Source organism: Motacilla alba, chromosome 1A (assembly GCF_015832195.1).
Source record: "Motacilla alba alba isolate MOTALB_02 chromosome 1A, Motacilla_alba_V1.0_pri, whole genome shotgun sequence".
NCBI lineage: Eukaryota > Metazoa > Chordata > Aves > Passeriformes > Motacillidae > Motacilla > Motacilla alba.
In genome coordinates this window covers 49,605,693-49,624,053 of record NC_052031.1, presented here as the reverse complement: position 1 = coordinate 49,624,053, position 18,361 = coordinate 49,605,693, and the positions used below count along the sequence as shown (strand labels likewise).

At 53.1% G+C, this 18,361-nt stretch overlaps 1 protein-coding gene across 2 annotated transcripts; it reads right to left on the bottom strand.

Annotated features, from left to right (window-relative positions):
• Window positions 1-520: 520 nt before the first annotated feature.
• Window positions 521-16,713, bottom strand: PDGFB (platelet derived growth factor subunit B). 2 transcript variants are annotated; one of them, XM_038154986.1, is made up of 7 exons: window positions 15,718-15,873; window positions 9,059-9,155; window positions 5,773-5,856; window positions 5,073-5,278; window positions 3,236-3,377; window positions 2,662-2,827; window positions 521-1,455 (listed from the first exon to the last, which is right to left on the bottom strand). In XM_038154986.1, exons 1-6 carry the CDS (start codon window positions 15,871-15,873, stop codon window positions 2,691-2,693), a joined length of 822 nt encoding a protein of 273 aa, XP_038010914.1. In that variant the 3' UTR covers window positions 521-1,455; window positions 2,662-2,690. The 2 variants fall into 2 exon arrangements, with proteins under 2 accessions (XP_038010914.1, XP_038010913.1); XM_038154985.1 differs by having other exon boundaries at window positions 1,277-1,455; window positions 2,658-2,827; window positions 15,718-16,713.
• Between the last annotated feature and the right edge of the window lie 1,648 nt (window positions 16,714-18,361).

Here is an 18,361-nt window from a genome sequence, read left to right as displayed (position 1 = left end):
CTGTCCACATCGTGGATCAACTTCCAAGCTAAGTGGGTTGGGAACATTGGCAGGGAAAGATTAGTGGAGGCATAGAGTGCAGGGAAGCCAGGAAGGGGTTAAAAACCTCATGGGAATGACATGATTCTGCTTTCAAGACCACAGAGCAGGCATGACAGCTCACTGAGATTAAGTCATGCTTCTAAGTTTGGCTGTCCTTGGTCTTGTTGTGGTGCCACTTCACCTCCTGCAAGGAAGTTGTGCTGGGGAGGGGGGGTTGGTGCAGAGTGAGAGAAAGGGGTAACAAGAAAGAGAGAGATCAGATGATGCCTCTGCCTGCCCTGTCCCCAGCCTTGCAGGCACGTTGCAGTAACAGTGTGCTTTTCTGCCAGCCCAGCGAAGCCGATGCACGCACGTGCCTCTGAGCTTCCTGCCACTGGGGAATGAAATCCATTTAAGAACATATATATATATATATATATTTTTATATATGTATGTATAAATACACATACACACGCACACACATGCACACGTGTATATATATATGTATATATACACACACACACACACACACACACACACATATACACACGCACACATCCAGAGTGAATTTAAAAAATAATTTGAGTCCGAGCCTGGACAGTTGAATTCTCCACCAGCATGTGCAAAGATGGCTCTCCTTGGCAGGGGCCGGGGGTGTGGAGACGATTCTGCTGCCTTGTGCTCCTTCCCCACGATCCAAACACCTTCCAGTCAGCACCAGGAGCAGGGGAAAGAGGGAATGGGGGAATGCATTTGGCTTCTTTGTTTTGTTTCTTTGCTTGTTTGTTCTGTTCCCCGAGATGTTGTATACCTTAGTGGTTTTGGTTTTTCTTTTTAAAAATAAAATATACACACGCACGTTAAAAATATAGATCTGTCCAGGTAGGGCGATGAAAGTCCTTAGTGCATTTTCCATCATTGGTCACCGCTCGCAATCTGAGATTTGCCTGTTGCCAAAAGGTAGGTCCGATGCAAGAGTAGATCTGAGCTGGGCCCTCCCAGCCTTACCAGAAACATGAGGGAAAGGGAGAATATTCCCCTTCTGGCCTGTGTCCATCTGTTTTTCTCCTTTTCTCGGAAGAAGTTGGACCCGCTTTCCTTTTCACATTTTCCATCCTGTCCTCCGTAGCAGGGAAGGAATTGTCCTGTTCTCATTGCAAGTTGTGGCTGTTGGCATTCACGGTTTTATTTGTACTTTGTTCTGTTCTCATATATATATGTAGGTCATCCTTGTCCCTTTGTGTGTGTGTGTGTGTGTTAAACTTTAAAATTATGCTAATAAATGAAAGGGAGGCTTTGGTGGGAGAAGATCCGCTGATGGAAAGGGAAGCACCAATTGCTGTCTGAATCAGACGTCGAGGCAGATGGACAAAGAGGAAAAGTTATCATTCCAAGGACCCCATGGGGGCTATACAGCAAATATATTAAATAAACCTGGAGGTGAAACAGAACCAGACACAGCATTAGAACATGTAACCTTTTGCCCCCTGCAACTCCCCTCCTATCCCCTTTTCTCCTCTGGAAATATTTGTGCCAAAGAGCCAGATTAGAAGCCTGGGAGGATTTTTGACCTCCTCTATTTTTTCCCCTGAACAGCTTGAGCCAGAGCTGAGATTTGAATGGGTTTGCATCATTTCTACCCTGGGAACTTTAGGCTGGCCAGGAGAATCCTGGGATAATCAGAGCCCTCATAGTGCTAAGCGTGGGAATCCCAGTCTCAAGACGCTGCTTGGTGCCCCTTGTCCCCAGCTCCTGAAATGTCACACACGGAAGCCTGCTGTCCCCTCTCCCGGGGTGAGGGGAAGTGAATGTGAAGTGGTGGCCCGGGCTTATTCAAGTGGCTGTAGCAGAGCTGGAACTGCTGAACTGTGGGCCAGGGCTCTCTCTGTTAAGCTGTGTCACAATTCAGCTCCCACCATTCTGCACCCTGACTACTCTTTCCTTCTTTTCTGCCCCTCTTCCTCTAATGGGGAACCAAGGCTTAGCCTCTTTTTGCTTGTACCAGTGAAATTCTTCTGGTGATGAGGGAATTACTCCTGTTTACACAAGTCATGGAGAGAAGAATCAGACCCTGGCCTGACAAAGTCCAGATCTCTTTCCAGAGATTCCAGTTCTCCTTTCCCCTAGTATGACCTTTCTCATGCACATGGGCTTCCCTATAGGAGACCGATGAACCAAAGTGTTGCTGCTTTTCAGTCTTGCCGCCAACTCAAGTAAGGAAATAAAAGGAAAAGGGATCCCTATAGCAACATTCATTCTCTGTTTTCAATGGAGAACCAATAGAGAAACTAGAACAGGAGTTGCTCCCCAGAAGAGATGAATTACCTGGACCCCAAGGGGTTTTAGGTGTAGGGAGAAGTCAGGCTTGTTCTCTGCCTGAAAGGGAGGCAGAGAAAGGAGAGGGCGGGGCCTGAGAGCAAGGATGGCTGCAGCATGATCTTTCCAACTTTGCAAAGAGCCTTAATTCCATAAATAGAATGCACACGTTGGCACCCAACCTTCTACCTCCTCCTTCAACCCAGGTTTTGCCCTGCAGCTGCCCCGCGCCGAACGAGTGGCTAGTGGTGTGGGAAGGGTCCAAGATGCCATGTCCGAGGAGGGCATCTCTCCTGAATGGAAAAGCAGTTTGCTGTTACCTGCCTTGTGCTCTCTCTCCCCTGCCAGCACTTCTATGCGATGAGGATTTCTTTCAGCACTTTCTTATCGTTGACATGCTTGTACTTCTTATGTTTCCTCTTCTGTGCTGGCGGCCGGCGTACTCGCCGCCTCTGTGAGACAGCGGCTGTGGTGAACGCCGGGGACAAGCCTGCCAAAACAGAGGGGGAGAGTGTCTGTACAGCCAGGGGCAGACAGCTCCTGCTGAAATATCCTTCTCCACACACTGTCAACAAAGAGCTCTGCAACAGCAAGACCACAAGGCCTCTTTCTGTTCTTCTGCTCCTTGTCCTCTGTCTTCCACAATCTCTGCCCTCTCTCTTTTCCCACCCGTGCCCTTCCCCTCACCTCTCACCTTCCCCTCCTTCTTTTCCCTCTGTTTCAGCCCCTTCCCAGCAGGCAGGCATCCTGGGAAAGGTCCCTCAGCTGGTATAAACCAGCGAAGGCCCTTAGGATTCACTGGAGCTAAGCAGATTGAAACCAGCGGAGGTCTCTTTTCTCTCCCCCCCAGCCCCTCTTCTCACACCTCCCTTCATTCTGCTAATGCCAAGATCCTTACGTCTCTGTTCACGTGGCCCTGGACGGATGTTCCTGGGGGGTGGTCGGAACACGGCTTCACACCGACACTGCACGTGGTCCTCCAAAGGCACAATGACTTTTGTGAATTTTGGCTTCCTCTGGACAAATTCGATCTTGTTCACCTGTTTGCAAGAGGAAGGCAAGCAAAAGATTAGTACAGCCACGGCTCCCACCCTGAAAAATTAGTCAGTGTCGGTGCACTTGACTCGTGGCTTTCTTCCTAAAGGGTCAGAAGGCAGCTTACAGAGCCCTGTTCAAACTCAAAACTCAAGCTCAAACTCAAACTCAGACTCAGGGGTGGTATATATCGGAGATAATTCTGAACATGGCAGCAGTGCAGACCCAGACCAGGAAAGTTGGGATGTCTCTGGTTGGTTCCCCTGATTCTAACTATTGCCAGAGCTTAAGCAGGATGACTGGTTGATCAGAGAGAAAAATATGGAACATGCAGGACATGCCAGCCTGTTTCTGACAGATGCCATGGCAGAGACCTGGGGCAACCAGGATAATTCCCACAGGAACCTACAGGAAGGGCAAAAGGAGAAGAACTCTGGTCTGAAGCAAGCTAACGCAGCCTCACCAGCCCTGCTGAGGCCTGCCTGAATTTGTCTCAAGCTCTTTAATAACTCACAGGGCTGAAGCCCTTGGCTCTTCGTAGGAAAGGCGGTGCTCTGGAAATTCCCCCGGACTCTCCACCACTGCTGACTCAGAGGGAAGACTCATTGCTCCACATCCCACCACAGGGCACAAGCTTTGTAGGGGGTCCTCCCACTCCATCAGCAGCCAGGCCTGACCCCACTCAGCTTATCTAACAACTCTGCGGTCCCTGAAGTGCTCCACAAGCTATAAATACTCACTCTACTGTGCATCTGGGATGGAATTCCTCTAAACCCACTGCCCCCCAGCAGCATCCCTCAGCCAGCGCCAAAGCAGCCAGGCTGTTTATCTTTCCTTGAAAGCCCACTCCACACGCTTCAGACCACACGCTGCCTGCTAGACAAACACTTCCAGTCAAACAATAGAGAGACCTCTGTCCTCAAAGAAACCATTTCCAGGTCACTTTTTCAGGCTGGCTTTTGACCTCTTACTTGTTTTTTTTCCAGAAAAACAACTCCTGCTCCCCCCCATTTTTTTCCTCGTTCAGCCTGGCTTTTCTGAGAAAGGAATTTCCTGATGAAAAGGGCTGTGTGTGAATACAATCTCTCCCAGCCAACCTCTGCTGCCTGCCTGGGGGAGTCTCTTATGGCTCAGGCAGAGGATTAGTATGGGATGAATATTATTTTTAAACAAGCTGTCTAGGAGGAAGCTGTGAGGAGATAACTGGTAGCTGTGAGGGAAGGATCAGAGCAAGAGGTTAGCTGTCAGGTGTCTGCTGGCTGATGGAGCAGGTCAGGAGGTAACTGTGGGCTGAGAAAGAGAAGCTGTTCCAGTGCACATCTTGGAAAGAAGCTGCAGCAGCGGGAGGGGATGGAGACTGACACTGCAAACCCTCCCCTTTTTGCATCAAAACCAGTTCCCGAGATGAAAGCACCCTGTTTCTTCTGCTCTAGCGCAGCAGACAAGGCCACCTCGAGCCGCAGGAAGGGCAGTGGCGTGGAGCTGCAGATGGGGACAGCTGCTGGACAGCACCAGTCCTTACAGCAGCTGTCACGGACAGATGTCACCCACGCCGGCGGCTGCAGCGCCGCACGGCCAGCGCAGAGGGCACAGATGGCTGCATGAGCCCAGCACCTGAGACCCGGCGTGCGCGTGGCTTTGGGGCACAGGGATGGCGGTGGGCGGCAGGAGGAGGGAGCGGCGGCAGGCGTGTCCCTCACCTGGACGGGCCGGACGCGGATCTGCGTGGGGCGGCACTGCACGTTGCGGTTGTTGCAACACCCGGAGCAGCGCTGCACCTCCACGCAGGGCGGCCACACCACGAAGTTGGCGTTGGTGCTGTCCACCATGTTGCGGGAGATTTCGAAGACCACCTCCCGTGTCTTGCACTCTGCCAGGACAGCTGTCTCTGCTGCTGCCAGAGCATCTACGGAGGGCCAAGAGAGAAACAGGGGATGAAATGGGCTTTGCAGCTGCCACCAACCCGCCACAGCCACCTCTGCTGCAAGTGAAGGACCCCACAAGGCTCTCACGTGCACAAGCACACGTGAATGGTCTTTCTCTTTCTCCCACCCCTCTGGCTCTCTCCCTATAGAGGGCCATGCCCTGTGGAGGAAGCCCCAGTACAGTGATGCTTCTCACTGCAGCCCAGACAGCAGATGACACTTTACAGCAAACAAGCACCATCAGGATTTAAGGCAGAGCAGTACACAGAAGTCCAGACTCCCTCTCCTGCCCTCCCAGGGTGACACACCCTGCTCCCACTCCAGGCCCAGACCCTCATTTTTATGCCTCCACACATACAGGTGCACTATAACCTCTACCCGTACATCTGTATCTCAGACACGTATCTGGACCACCCATAGCTGCTCACCCATGGCTGCTCCCCAGCGATCACAAGGTGCAAGACCCCCAGCTCACCTAGGCTTCGTCGCTCTCGAGACAGGGCCACAGGGTTTTGATCAGGCTGAGATGCATTCAGGTTCAGGCTCAAGCTGTCCCGCTCTGCAAAAGGGAAGACATGACCTAATAGCACCAGGTAGAGGCAGGAGAAGACAGCAGGCACTTATGCTCAGATCACCAGGCAAAGTGCAGGGACATGGGATAAGCCATGGACTCAGGACGTCATGCTAGGTGTAAATCCACAAGCAAGGCCACAGCTGTTCTGAGGCACGGACACTCTTTGCTCAGACGAGGCAGCTCAGAGCAATAAGCTACCATGAAAGAGGCGACCCTAGTCAGGTCTGGGAGAGGAAAACTCCAGCTCAAGAAAGATAAGGCTCGTGTCAGGACTTTCTGGCATCAGAAGGGAGTTGCAAAGGGATTCAGATTGGCCAGCTGAGACCAGGATAACACCAAGGAGGATCAAAGACCAGACGGGACTAGCAGAACACTTGGTATTTAACACTGAGGTGCCTTGCTGGGATGGCTTGGGACTGGGAGAGTTGGGAGGTGAGAGGGCAGGTGGAGGGGGGAATGGGCGGTAGGTGAGGTGCTTGCTTTCTCTCTCCCAGCTCACCTCAGGTGCTCTAGGTTAGAGAAGTTTTGTGACAGAAGAACAGAAAAATAAAGTTAAAATTACTTTTCCTCTAGACTACTCTAAGGTAAAAGGCAGGATCTGGAGGTGGTTCAGTCGGCGATGGGAGAGGAAGACCGATAGCATTCAGGCCAGCCCTGAGCGGTTCCCTCCCACCCCACTGCTTTTTCCCATAGGAAGTGCTGAATAGAGAAATGCCCATAATCCCCATGGAGCACTCCAACACGCAGCCCCTCCTGAGCTCGGGACAATGGCTGCGCTCGGAGATAGCTCCCACCCAGCCACAGCTCTTTCCTTCTCTAACCTGCTTTAGCAGCTGAAGGAAACTGAATGGACGTCAGCATCAAGGGAGCAATTTTCTTGAAGGGAATTAGGGGCCAGTGGAAGATCTCTGTTTATCAGATGTGTGGTGGAGCAGACTTCCCTTACCTATCATGTCCCATTCCTCTTCCTCAGCCCTGCCCTAGTGCAGCCCTCTCATAAAGGGAAGCAGGGACTTTGCTCCCAGCTCAGGTCTCAAGCAATTGGTGACAGATTTGGGGTGGGTGCACAGAGGCTGCATTCAGAAGGCAGGAATCATGTGCCTGTCAATGAGCAGTCAACATCTATTCGTGAGGTGGACAGACAGACACCCTTCAAAGTGGCTGGAAAGGTGTGATCAATTCTAGGCACCATTCGAATCGCCCTCAGGCAAACTCCCAAAATGAGAACTGGTGGATCACACTTTAGAAGGGCCTGCAGTTCTCTTTGGGCTAGAGAAGGTGTCTGGATGACTGGTTTACAGCCACTGCTGTAGAGGGCAACCACAGTCAAGGAGACGACTCCCACTCTACACACTTCTGTTGCTGGGCCTGCAGTAGTGCCCAAGGTCAGGAGAGCACTATCTCAGCCCATCTGCCTCCTGGAGCTGCCTCATTCTGGCTCCTTGCGCAGTCAGTGGAGGGAAGCAGCTGTGATACACACAGGGTGCACAGACAGCACAGGGAATAGCTCCAGCCACTTTGGGATTATTTTGCTCACACACTAATTTGCTAATTTCTCACAGGGCCAGCGAATGTCAATGCTCCTCAGTCAGTATCTGGGAACTGATGAGAGCCACGGGGTGAAACAAAGAAACAGCTTCACTGCACCACTTTTTGTTTCCCTGACCAGCCTTTCCTATCTGGGACCTGAAGTGAAACCAGTGACTCAAAGCTCTGCAGCCTTCTCTCATACCCCTGGGCTTCTGGAGACAAACAAATAAGCCCATTTTATTTCTTAATCATGAGGCTGGTTAATAGCCACGACAGAGATGCATCTCCTTCCTTAGACACTGGGCCATGACAGATTGGATACATCTTCTCAGTTGCTCCTTGCCCACCCCTCCATCCTGTGGCATTTCATCAAATGAAGGTGGGGGCTGCCTTTGGTGCACAAGTTGAGTTGATGAGAGGAGAGAAATGGGGCAAAAAAATTGCAACAACTGTTGACTCAAAACAAATTTGTTGAGAATCACATCCCTCCCTCCTCTAGGTTGTCCTTCTACACCGTGGATCAGTACTGAAGACATTTGGGGGTAGGGGGGGAACAGCCTGGGACAATCCAGAAAGGCTAATTTTGGAAGTTGCCCCATTGTGTGGCTCGTGGACAAGGAGGAGGGAACTGGTGAGGGCAGGGAGCGGCCCTGGCAGTGGTGGGGAGCCTCGTTGCCTCTTTCTAAGACAAACAATAGCTGAACGCAGCTGGTGCCCTCCCCCTCGCTTTCCCCCCCTGCCCCTCCAGGGCCGTTTTGAAAGGCAGCGGGAATGCTTTTGAGACTGCGCCAGTGGTTGGACTGGCATAGGAAACAAAAGCAGGAAATTCTGTTCCCCCGTAGATAGTGTCTCGGCAAGGATTACAAAGCTCAAAACAGACAAAACACGAGAGAGAAGTCGAGCTGGGGGGGCTGGGGGACGACGGGCGGGAGCAGGGTTAGAATAGAAAGGAATTTGCTCTGAAGAGACCGTTTATAAATAAATTCCTGGGCCAGCCCAGCCGCTGTGGCGCGTGCTCCAGTTCCCACACGTGCCGACCCCTCCACGCTTCGCCGCTCCTGCCGCTCGCTGCAGCCAGCCCTGGCCAAGTGACCCCGAGGCCCTGCAGCCCCCAGAGCTCTTATCTACGGGCAGGAGGTGAAGCGACGCTACCCTGACTTAGCCCCTGCCCCGTAGCTCACCCACGGACACGTGCTCTGCTGCTCTTATCCTAAGGGCCTCTGGGAGCCTGCGGCCTTTTGTGGATGCCAAACCTGGAAACCGACTCAGCCCTCTCCTCCTCTGTCACCCTATTTCCACCTCTCATTTTGCAACCTCCTAAACTGATCCTTGTCCAATTCAAGCCCTGCTGACTGAGCATCTCCCAGGGTGAAGAATGGGGATCTCAGTTCCTTGCACTTACCTTGCCCATCTCCTACCATTTTTGGAAGCCAGTGTCCAGACAGTTAGGAGATCTAAAAAAGCCTCTAGTTGCCTCTAACTCCCATAAGTTTCAGGGGGACTAAGTCTGTAAACAGCCAGGTCTTGGCTCCGGAGTGGTTCCTATATTTATAATGAAGTCTTTTGGTAGTGTGCCGCTGAAAAACAGAATATCCCCTCCCAGCCCCCCAAAGACTTAATTAAAAATAGAGGAGTGTTTGGCGAAGAGGAGATTTACCTACGGAGTCTATCCGCAGGGCACGCTGGAGGTCACTGATGGAGCGCACTGAGCTGCCACCCAAAATCTCATAAATGTCTTCGGGTATGGGGTCCCCCTGCCAGACGACAAAAACAAAAGAAGGGGAGAAACAAGCATTAGAGAGATGATCTGCAAGTACTGGCTGCGTCACAGAGCAGGAGCAGGGAATCAAGCACGGGGGAGACATGACAGAACCAGCGAAATGCAAAGACGTGCATTGTCTTGCGTTGGCTTTGAAACCTTGAGGGCTTTATTCCTCATGAAGACATGAACCTGAAACCTAAGCAAAAGCAATAGAGGTCCTCTTGCTGCCTCTTACAAAGTTATCAGGACACTAAAAAAGCCCAAAAATACCCAGGCTGTGCAGCAGAGCCCTGGACACTATGCAAGCAGCCAGCAAGGCTTCCTTCTCCGATGGTGTATGACTTCTCCAGGTGGCTTCTCATTCCTGGTGCCTGCAGTAAAGGCGTTTTAACAGACTTCCCTTACACTATCAGATAAAAGCTTCCTAATATTTCCCTCCGTTATGAAACTCCTTCACGGGCTTTGTCAGTTATCGTGTGTGTGTGCGTGTGCGAGCGCGTGTGTTTTCAAACCACAGAGGCCCAATAATATACACCATTTGCATACTCTTTTTTAAGCAAAAAAAAAGGCGGGGGGTGGAGATGAAGATTGACCTTCACGGCTGAGGCTGCCCCAGCGTGAGCCCCTGGTGAAACGACAAAAGCTGCAGGGAGGTGATGAGCTGAGGAGCTGAAGAAGAAGGCTCCTCTGCTGTTTCTTCTTTGGAAGAAGAAACATATGGGAGTTTGGATGCCATTGCACATCCGCATGAAAAAGCCTAAAGTTAGCAGGTGTAGCAACATCAGACAATGGGCCAAATACAGAGTTTGTGCAGGCAGGTGCAATGCCATCAGTCTCTTGGGAATTTTACTCTGGCACTAGGCTAGAGCGGGCACCAGTGACAGCACTTAATAAGAGTACAAAGGAGTGGTGTGGGAAAGCAAGTGCTGATTAAAACATACTTCCGAAAGACTAGAAAAAGAGACAGAGGAAAGGACTGGCCAAAGTGTTTGCTTAGCTCCCAGCTCTCTTCATTCAGGGCTACTCAAGCGGAAAAGCTGCTCTTTCAGCCGGGTGCTGGACGATGTCTGAGGCACAGCCCTCCACATGTCCCTGTAACTGAGAGGAGAGCTTGGCTTGTGTGCCTGTGAAATGCAGGGATTTTCATGTGGGTTTTTATGGACAGTTGGTGGCATGTGTGTGGTCCTCCTACTGTACAGCTATTCCCTCCCTGCCTGCGTTCAGTGCAGAACATTTTCCTTCCGTTCGCAGCAGAGAAAAGCCACCAGGCAGGTGGCTAAATGTTGGCTTTAAACCTTGAGGGCTTTGGCCCAAGCCTGCAGCCACTTTTGGATGGCTGCTTGAGCCTGGCACTCTCTCACACGTGCCTGTCCTTGGCCACCCACCGTTTGCTTCCACAGTAGGACAACAGGAGTGCTCCCTCCTCAGCCCTGCCAGACCACCCTCCAATACTATAACTTAAACTGGGATGCAGTGATGTGAAGGTTGCTGTAGCCCAAGGAGGTTCAGAAACCTCCTGAAGAGAGCTGCAGAGCAGACAACGCCAGTGTCCTAAACCTCTCACAGCCAGATCTACCCGACAGCTTCAGTCAGACTGAGCTTTCCTGCCCCACTCCAACCCTGTCACTGCCACATCTCACCACAGATCTGGCTGTCTGCCTGCAGCAAAAAGCAGATATTACATCCCCAGGCATTACTTCCTCAGTCTCTGAGGGAGGGGGAAGCAGCATCAGTGATGAATGCACAGCGAGAGAGAGACTTGTATAATTCAGGGATCACTGAATAGCTGTGAAATGAAGATGCCTTCTGACATCTCCTGCTGTGTGAGGAAGAGAGGGACCAACAGCCCAGTGCCGGAGAGGCTCTGCAGCACTTCCCTGCCTTGTGCCACACACATTTACTGGAAGAAGGATCATTTGCAATTCCCAGTACTTGCAGTCAGAGCTCAGTGCTGGGTGGTGAAATTGCAGGCTTTCAATGTTTGCACCTGTCAGCCAAATGTGTTTGTGTACAAATGCTGCTCTGCATGGATGCCTCTGGACCTTCCTGACACTTAATACATGTAGGAAATGGAACTTTATTTTAAACACTGGCACTTGCAGGGGGGAGAGCGTGGGCAGGTGTTACGAGACTCAGACTTGGCGACTTTGGAAGCAAGCTGGGAGGTGTCACCTTGCTAACTGAGCAGGAGGAACAGATATGAATCAGGGATTGAAAATGCAGGCCTTCAGGAGCCATACTTCTGGCGACTGCCTGTAGCAATAAGCTCCACTCCCTGCTCACGGCAGCAGTTTTAGATGCCAATTTTTTCTTGTTACAGATACTACCAGCGTGGCTATGGTGTAACACCAGCCCACACGGCTCATAATCCTGTCCTCCTCCCCCATCTTTGTAAGGCAACTCCACCAGTGACAACTGCAAGCCTGTGAAGCTCCCTACTTTACCCTTGTAAACCAAGGCCAAGGCTGGCCTAAGAGCAGCAACAAACCTGAGCTGCACGCCTTGTCCTTGCTCCCTCAGGTTCTGTCACTGGGAACAGCCATGCCCCAGCCCTGTGCCTGGGAGGCTCTGAGATGGAGCGCTGCACACACCCGGGCTGGGGCACTTGCCTGGATGAGACACAGGGAAGCAGAGGTCCATCAATCACCTCCACCTAATCCCACGGGGTCAGAAGGTAGAGGAGCATTGAGAGAGGTGGGATCCCCAAGAGACCAACCCAAGCAGCTGGTGCTTTTCCTGCTCAGCAGCTCCTCTGGAGTTATTTGTCTAACACAGGTTAACAATCTCCTTTTTTAACTGTGCGGCAGATCAAAGGAGACTTTTGTCTCAATGGACTCTTGGCTCGCTGTCAAGTGCCCCAAGGCCTGGCCTCGTATTCCTGCGAGGCCCTGAATTCTTAGAGGAAAGTTTGTTCTTCCCTCCCTCCTTCTGCTCCCCAGTTCCTGACTCTGACTCTCCCCTGAGTCGCAAGGGCACCCCCAATCTGCCAATCCCTCGGCAGGGACGTTCACTTCCCTTTCTTGTGCTGGTTGCTGGTGGTTGAGGGGCCATGGCACATCTGCCAAAGGCAGCAGAGCAGCTGCTTGCCTGCACTGTGGCTGTTGCACTGGGGCCTCTCAGCACATCAGCTTTGGTCCCCTCCTCCCAGGTGTCCAGCAGCACTGCTTGGCCGCTGCAAATATACGCAGATGCAGCAGCTCCCCTATTCCCACTCCCCACACACGCACTTCCCCAAAATCTGTCTCCTCCCTAGCCCCACCACCTCTTGCTCTGGAGTTTTCCCCCAACTTATGCTTTTGAGCACCAGGGATGCTGAAAGGTCCCCTTGCCATCAGAAGCTGCCAAGCTGGTGCAGGGAATATGCAGTGTTGTGGTCTGCACCCTCTGGCGAGGGTTTCACAGTCTTGCCTGAAGGTGTGTCTCTTGCTAGGTACAGAGGAGGAGGAGGAGGGAGCAAAGATTGTGCAACAGACAGGGAAGGCAGTCTCAGGGCTCAAAGAAATCAGACAAGGATACTCCTGAGGTGAGGACTCCTCCAGTTCCTTTTTCCAAGCTGGTGTGACTGCACATAGAAGGACAGACTGGTGTCAGCAGCACCAGTTTAAGAAGGGCAGGGAAGCACCCATCTATTTGCTCCTCTGCCCAGGGAAGGAGGACTTTCTGAGCACCTCCACACCGACCATGGCAAGGGATCTTGGCAGCAGGGTCTCGAGTGATCAGTCAGGCAAAAACCCCAAACAAACAGCATTTTTTAATTCCCTCTGAAGCTGATGTGTGGACCCTGAGGGGAGACTCCACCGCATTCCCTGGCAGAGGGCAAGACCAGCAGCACCTGCCACCAGCACGCCCCCAGCACAGGCCTTCCACCCTTCCAGTACCACTCCTGGCTACAGGGGGACCCTGACAAATGCCTGCCAGAGTAGTCTGCAGCAGGTACAACCCTCTTCACATGAACCCTTTCCACTTGGAGTCACGGCTTATGTTTCCCCCCCTTAAAATGATCAAACTACGTTTGATCTAGTCTGTGTTCCTAAAATACAGCCAGACCTAAACACCCTTTTTCCATTTCAAGGGGGACTCCACTGCTCCTCCACACTCCCCCCACAGCTCCCCTGTGAGGGCTGGAGGCATTTCCACCCCCGGGGCTGGTTGTGTACCAGCAGCACGGAAACAGCGCAGGAGCCCTGTCATTCCCTCCTGCTGCTGCACATCAGCTGACAGTGAGAGGGAGGCAGGGACGACTTGCCTGGCTCCTTCCACAAGCTCACCCCAGACGTGTCATCCATCCCAGCTTCCACTGCTTTGTCCTTGTCACTGCCTCGTGCTAGGAAGACTCGGGAAGAACGCCGGAGCCTTGCAGCAGGAAGATGCAGTGGGGAGCTGGGTCGAGGCTATAAGCAAGCGCCCAGCCGCACCCCATTCCTTGGGAATTCCAGAAAGCGCTGCCAGTGGGGCTTCACCCCGGCACAACCACGGCTGGCTCAGCCCATCTCTGTAAATGTTGCAAGGCAACTATTGCAGCCCGTGGGGCAAATGCAAATAGGTTTAGCATCCTCGCTTCCCAACTGGCAAATACCTTCCCGCTGAGGCTTGTACTCCCTCCGGCTGGAAGAGCTCCAGGGCCCTCCAGCTCCAGATGGGTGTGATCAAAGAGGGAGAGGGACTCAGGAGGCTCCATCTCTTTGCTCAGGGCCTCTGGTGATCTGGGGATCTACTGCTCCTCATGCACTCTCTCCGGCATGGCTGGGGAGGAGCTGCAAGCCCCTCTCAGAGGATGACTCTGGTTCAGCAGCCTGGTGGGGGCTGTGTTGTCTGTGCCTGGTGCAGAGGGTGCAACACACTGCCCTCAAAGTAACTGTGAGCACTGGCTGCAGCCTGAAGCATCCACCCAAGCAGAAATGTTCTTGGTTCTCCTGTCATACAGTGACAAATATCACAATTCCTCCCATGAAACCTCGGGCCAGAATTACCAAACTCTTAACTCTGCTAGGCTGTCAGAGAGCTCTGCAATATTTCAATCTGATTATGGCAACTGCGTAACAGCTCCTCGGGATCAGACACTTCCATCTTTACCCTTCCCCAGTGCCAACACCAGCCGATGTTTCAAGCTGCACGGGAGAAAGAGATCTGAGCCATCCACAGAGGAAATACCATCCCCTGCCCAAAACGAGCATGACCACTGGGTAGCCCACAGCTCCAACTGCTTCCTTTTGCGGCTGGGGCAAGGGCAAAAGGGGCCCACAGCGAGGTGACGGGATGCTTTGCACCCAACCTCTTCTTTGCCATCTCACGAGGGCTGCACCCACTTACCCTGCCCATAAATGAGGAAGGAAAAGAGAAAAATGATGCAAAGAAGGGAAAGTTTTGGTGGGAGGATATTTCCTGCCCCTGACAACCAAACTGCAGATTGGACCCACAGTTTTGCCATCTTGGGTAGAGCTAAAGTGGGAACCGAGTGCTGCGTGGGAATGCCAGGGGCTTTCTGATCCCCTCAATCTGCATGCAATCAGATGATGAAATGTGACAGCGGAGGTCAAAGGATTTGGGGGTTTGGAGCTCCTTTTCCTCAACCAGGGCTGGGGATGAGGCTTCAATTTCCACATAGGGAAACCGAAGTGGGTTGGGGTGCTTGTTCAAATCCACCACCTGGCCCTTACCCTCTGCTTGGCTTCTTCCTGAGCAGTGCATTCAGGACTGCTGGGCATGATGCCCGTGTGACCGTGGAAGCCCAGCAGACACTCACCTCCTGCCATTCCTTGCTGACTGCCCGCACCACTCGGTGTCAGTGCCGCGCCTCTACTCTCACCGTCCCCTTCCTCCACCTTTCCAAAGCCCCCACGCCCTTTCTCCACTGCCCCCCTGGCAATGCCAGGGTAGATTTCACACTGTGCGTTATTCCAGAGGCGTCAAGAGGGCCCTGGTCCTTGCTGCAGCCGCACTGCCGTGATGCCAAAACACGGGGTGGGGTGAAAGGCTCGAGGGGGAGCACCCACCCCGGGGTGACAGCCCTAGGCGAGGCAGGGCAGGAAGCTGCGGGTTCCCCGGGGCTCGCCAGCAGCATCCCTACTCCCACATTAACCGGGGAGTTAATTCAGTCTGGTCTCCCCTGCCCCTGCAGCCGGGGGCAGACACGGGGGTGGGTGTATTCCCAGGCGAGCCCCCCTCGGCGGGCCCGTCCCGACGGAAGTGCCCGCTCCAGAGGGGCACCCGCTCCAGAGGGGCACCCGCTCCAGAGGGGTGTTCGCTCCGGAGGGGTGCCCGCTCCAGAGGGGTGCCCGCTCCAGAGGGGTGCCCGCTCCAGTGGGCGCTGCCCTCGGCGGGGGGCGGCGGTCGCTGCCCGCCATTAGCGCGGCCGGGCCCCGCCGCAGCCCTTCCCACGGAGCGGGCCCGGATCGCGCCCCCGGGCTCCGCGCCCCCGCCGCTCCGCGCCGCTCCCCAGCCGCCCCCGGGCTGCGCCCGCCGCACCTGCGGGCCGGAGCCGCCGCCGCCGGCTCTCCCCCAGCGCGGGGCTGGCAGCTCGGCAGCACCGCCCGCTGCCCGCGGCGGAAACTCACCTCCATGCGGGCCAGGGGCAGCGAGAGAATGAACGCGAAGACCACGCCGAAATTCATCCCGACTCCAGGCCCCGCCGGCTGCGGGCACATGGACGGCGAGCCCCGGGAGGGAAGCGCTTCCCGCAGACAGCCCCGCGGCCGCCCGGCCTCAGGCATCGAGGGCGCTGCGCGTTCCCATGTCCCCTGCGAGCCGGGAGGAGCTGGGAGAGTCGCGGGAGCCCTTGGAAGAGGACGTGGAGGTGGTGGTGGTGAGGGTAGACAGAAGTAATTCTCGGTGACTCGCCTGCCTCTGCGCTATCTCATAAGCCCGGTGGGAAAAAAATGCAGTCCCTCGGAATTATACACATCCAGAGTCTGGGTCCCCCTTGCCGCAAGATATGCTTCAGTGGTGCCTTTGGCTAGGTGGTCCACATGCTATTCTTCCTCTTGGTTTTCTTCCCTTTTTTAAAAAAAATGTGTATCTGTAAAAGCTTTTACATGCAGGTAACAATGTCTCAGTGTTCTTAGAAGAAGGTGCACAGAATAGTAACTAAAAGGAAAAAAAAAACCTTTTCCAAAGTTTTGAGTGAAATCCAAAAAATGAGATCTTCTTCTTCCTTAAGTTGTCCTCTTCTTAAAATGCTCCTTTCCTTCCTTTTTGCCACTTGCTTTTTAGAGGAAAGTTGTCTGTGTGCACTGAATTTCTTCCCCCTACATTAGATTCTGGCTCGGGTGCCTTCTCGTTCCAAGTGTTGGCAGTTTGCTTGGGTGGGAGGTTTGCTTTGGGTTTGGAGACAGGTGAGAGCAAATGTTTTTGCTCTGGGTTGCGAGTGTGTGTTTGTGTGCGTGCGCTGAGCCTTGACAAGCCTCAAAGTGGAGCCACTGATGCTGCCTCCCGCACTCTGTTGCAACAAGAAAGGAAAAACAAAAAAAAAGGCAGAAAAGGTAAAATTGCAGGAGAGGTGAGTGAGCCGACGGGTCTTTATTTTCTGCGAGCTGCAAGAGAGACTAAGCTGGCACTCGGGGCTGTTCCTTTTATGAAGGAAAGGAGATGGGTGGAGCATAACTTGCCATCCTCCTCTTTGGCTGGGTATCAAGGAACAAATCTAGTGAGGGAGTAGCAGTTCATTGCTGACAAAATAAAAAGTGTGTTAATTTAAATGATAAATTAATTAAAAATGACTAATGCTGCAGCAACCTGTATAATGTGGCTTTAATATCGCGTGAGGAATGGGGACAGAAATTCCTGCCTCCTCGGCAAGAGATAAGAAGAGAGGAGTTCCCGGCACAGTAGTTTGTTATTATTTTTGGCCCCAGGTTCTCGCTGTTTCAGTCTGGAGCCCATTTCTCTAAGCTCCACTCGCTGCCTTCCCTGCCCTGCTGCACCACTAGCTCCAGGGAGAGAGATGACTTTAATATCTCACATCTCTTTGTGTGCAGGGGAAAAAAAGAAGCCAGAGAAATTTACACGTTGCTATAAGACAATCTGGTGTTGCTCGTGGCACCCGGAGGTATTTTGCTGCATGATTATCTCCACGAGGTAATAAACATCTGAAGGGAAATTAAGCCAGCAGATATTTGCTGTGGGGGGAGAGGGATGGGGAGGGGAAGGCTGCTAACAGGTGAGTTCAGGAAAGAGTCATATCCTATTGAAAAAACACCCTCTCACGTACATAGGAGCGATCTCCCGGCGCCGACTCGCACGCTCGCAAAGCACACTCCAGGCACGACCAGGAGGGATCTCTGCACCATCTTTGTGCAGGCTCGTATCCACCGATACATTCCTGCACCGTCATGCACCACAGGCGCTCGGCAGGCGTTCGCTCTGAATCCCAAGCATCTCCCCTGCTTTTCCTATGCTACGCACACGCTTCTGCTCAAGCCGCTCGCATGCACAGCTACGTGCAAATTTTGTCTCATTCACACATCCCTGGGCATCCATGTGTTCTCCTTCACTCTCCCCCTCTCTCTTCCCTTCTCACATACATACACCCACTGGCATACCGGTGGCCTCATCTCACAGCATCACACATGCTCCCTCAGACTCCCTGGGTGCCTGTAAGTCTCCTGCAGCCAACCCTCCCTAAAACACGCGGTCTCGCACCGGCACTCCCATAGGCACCCTCCAAAGCGCCCAGGTGCAGGAGGAGCAGCCTCTGGAACTGAGCAGCAGGCAGCCCCCCAAATGCTCCTCTGTAGCAGGCACCTGACAGCACGTCCCAGCTTGGCTAGCTGTGCCCCTGAACCTGATTTTGGTCTCATAGATGTGGGTGTTGGTCAGGAAGCACAGGGACACAAAGAATACTGGGGGTCCTCCCTATAGCTAGCTTAAACAGCCTGAGTCTTCTGGGGCAGTGTGTCAAGGTGCTCTTGGGTCACAAGGGGTCACCTTCACTCATCCTAACCCAGAAGGGTGGGCTGATTTCTCCCCAGTTGGGGAGGTGGTCAGAGCCGTGTCAGCTCCAAAGCCCAGGCCATCTGAGGTGCATGAGTGCAGGGATAAGGAGGGTCCTGGGAGTCCCTCAAACCGAGTCTCAAGTGGCTCGGTTCCAATATTGGAGCTTAAGGTGGAGGAAGTAGAAATGCAAGGCATACCTTTGCTCATTTCTACCTCCACAGATCTTAACAAGACTTTATCTTAGATGATCCAGCCATGATAACCCTG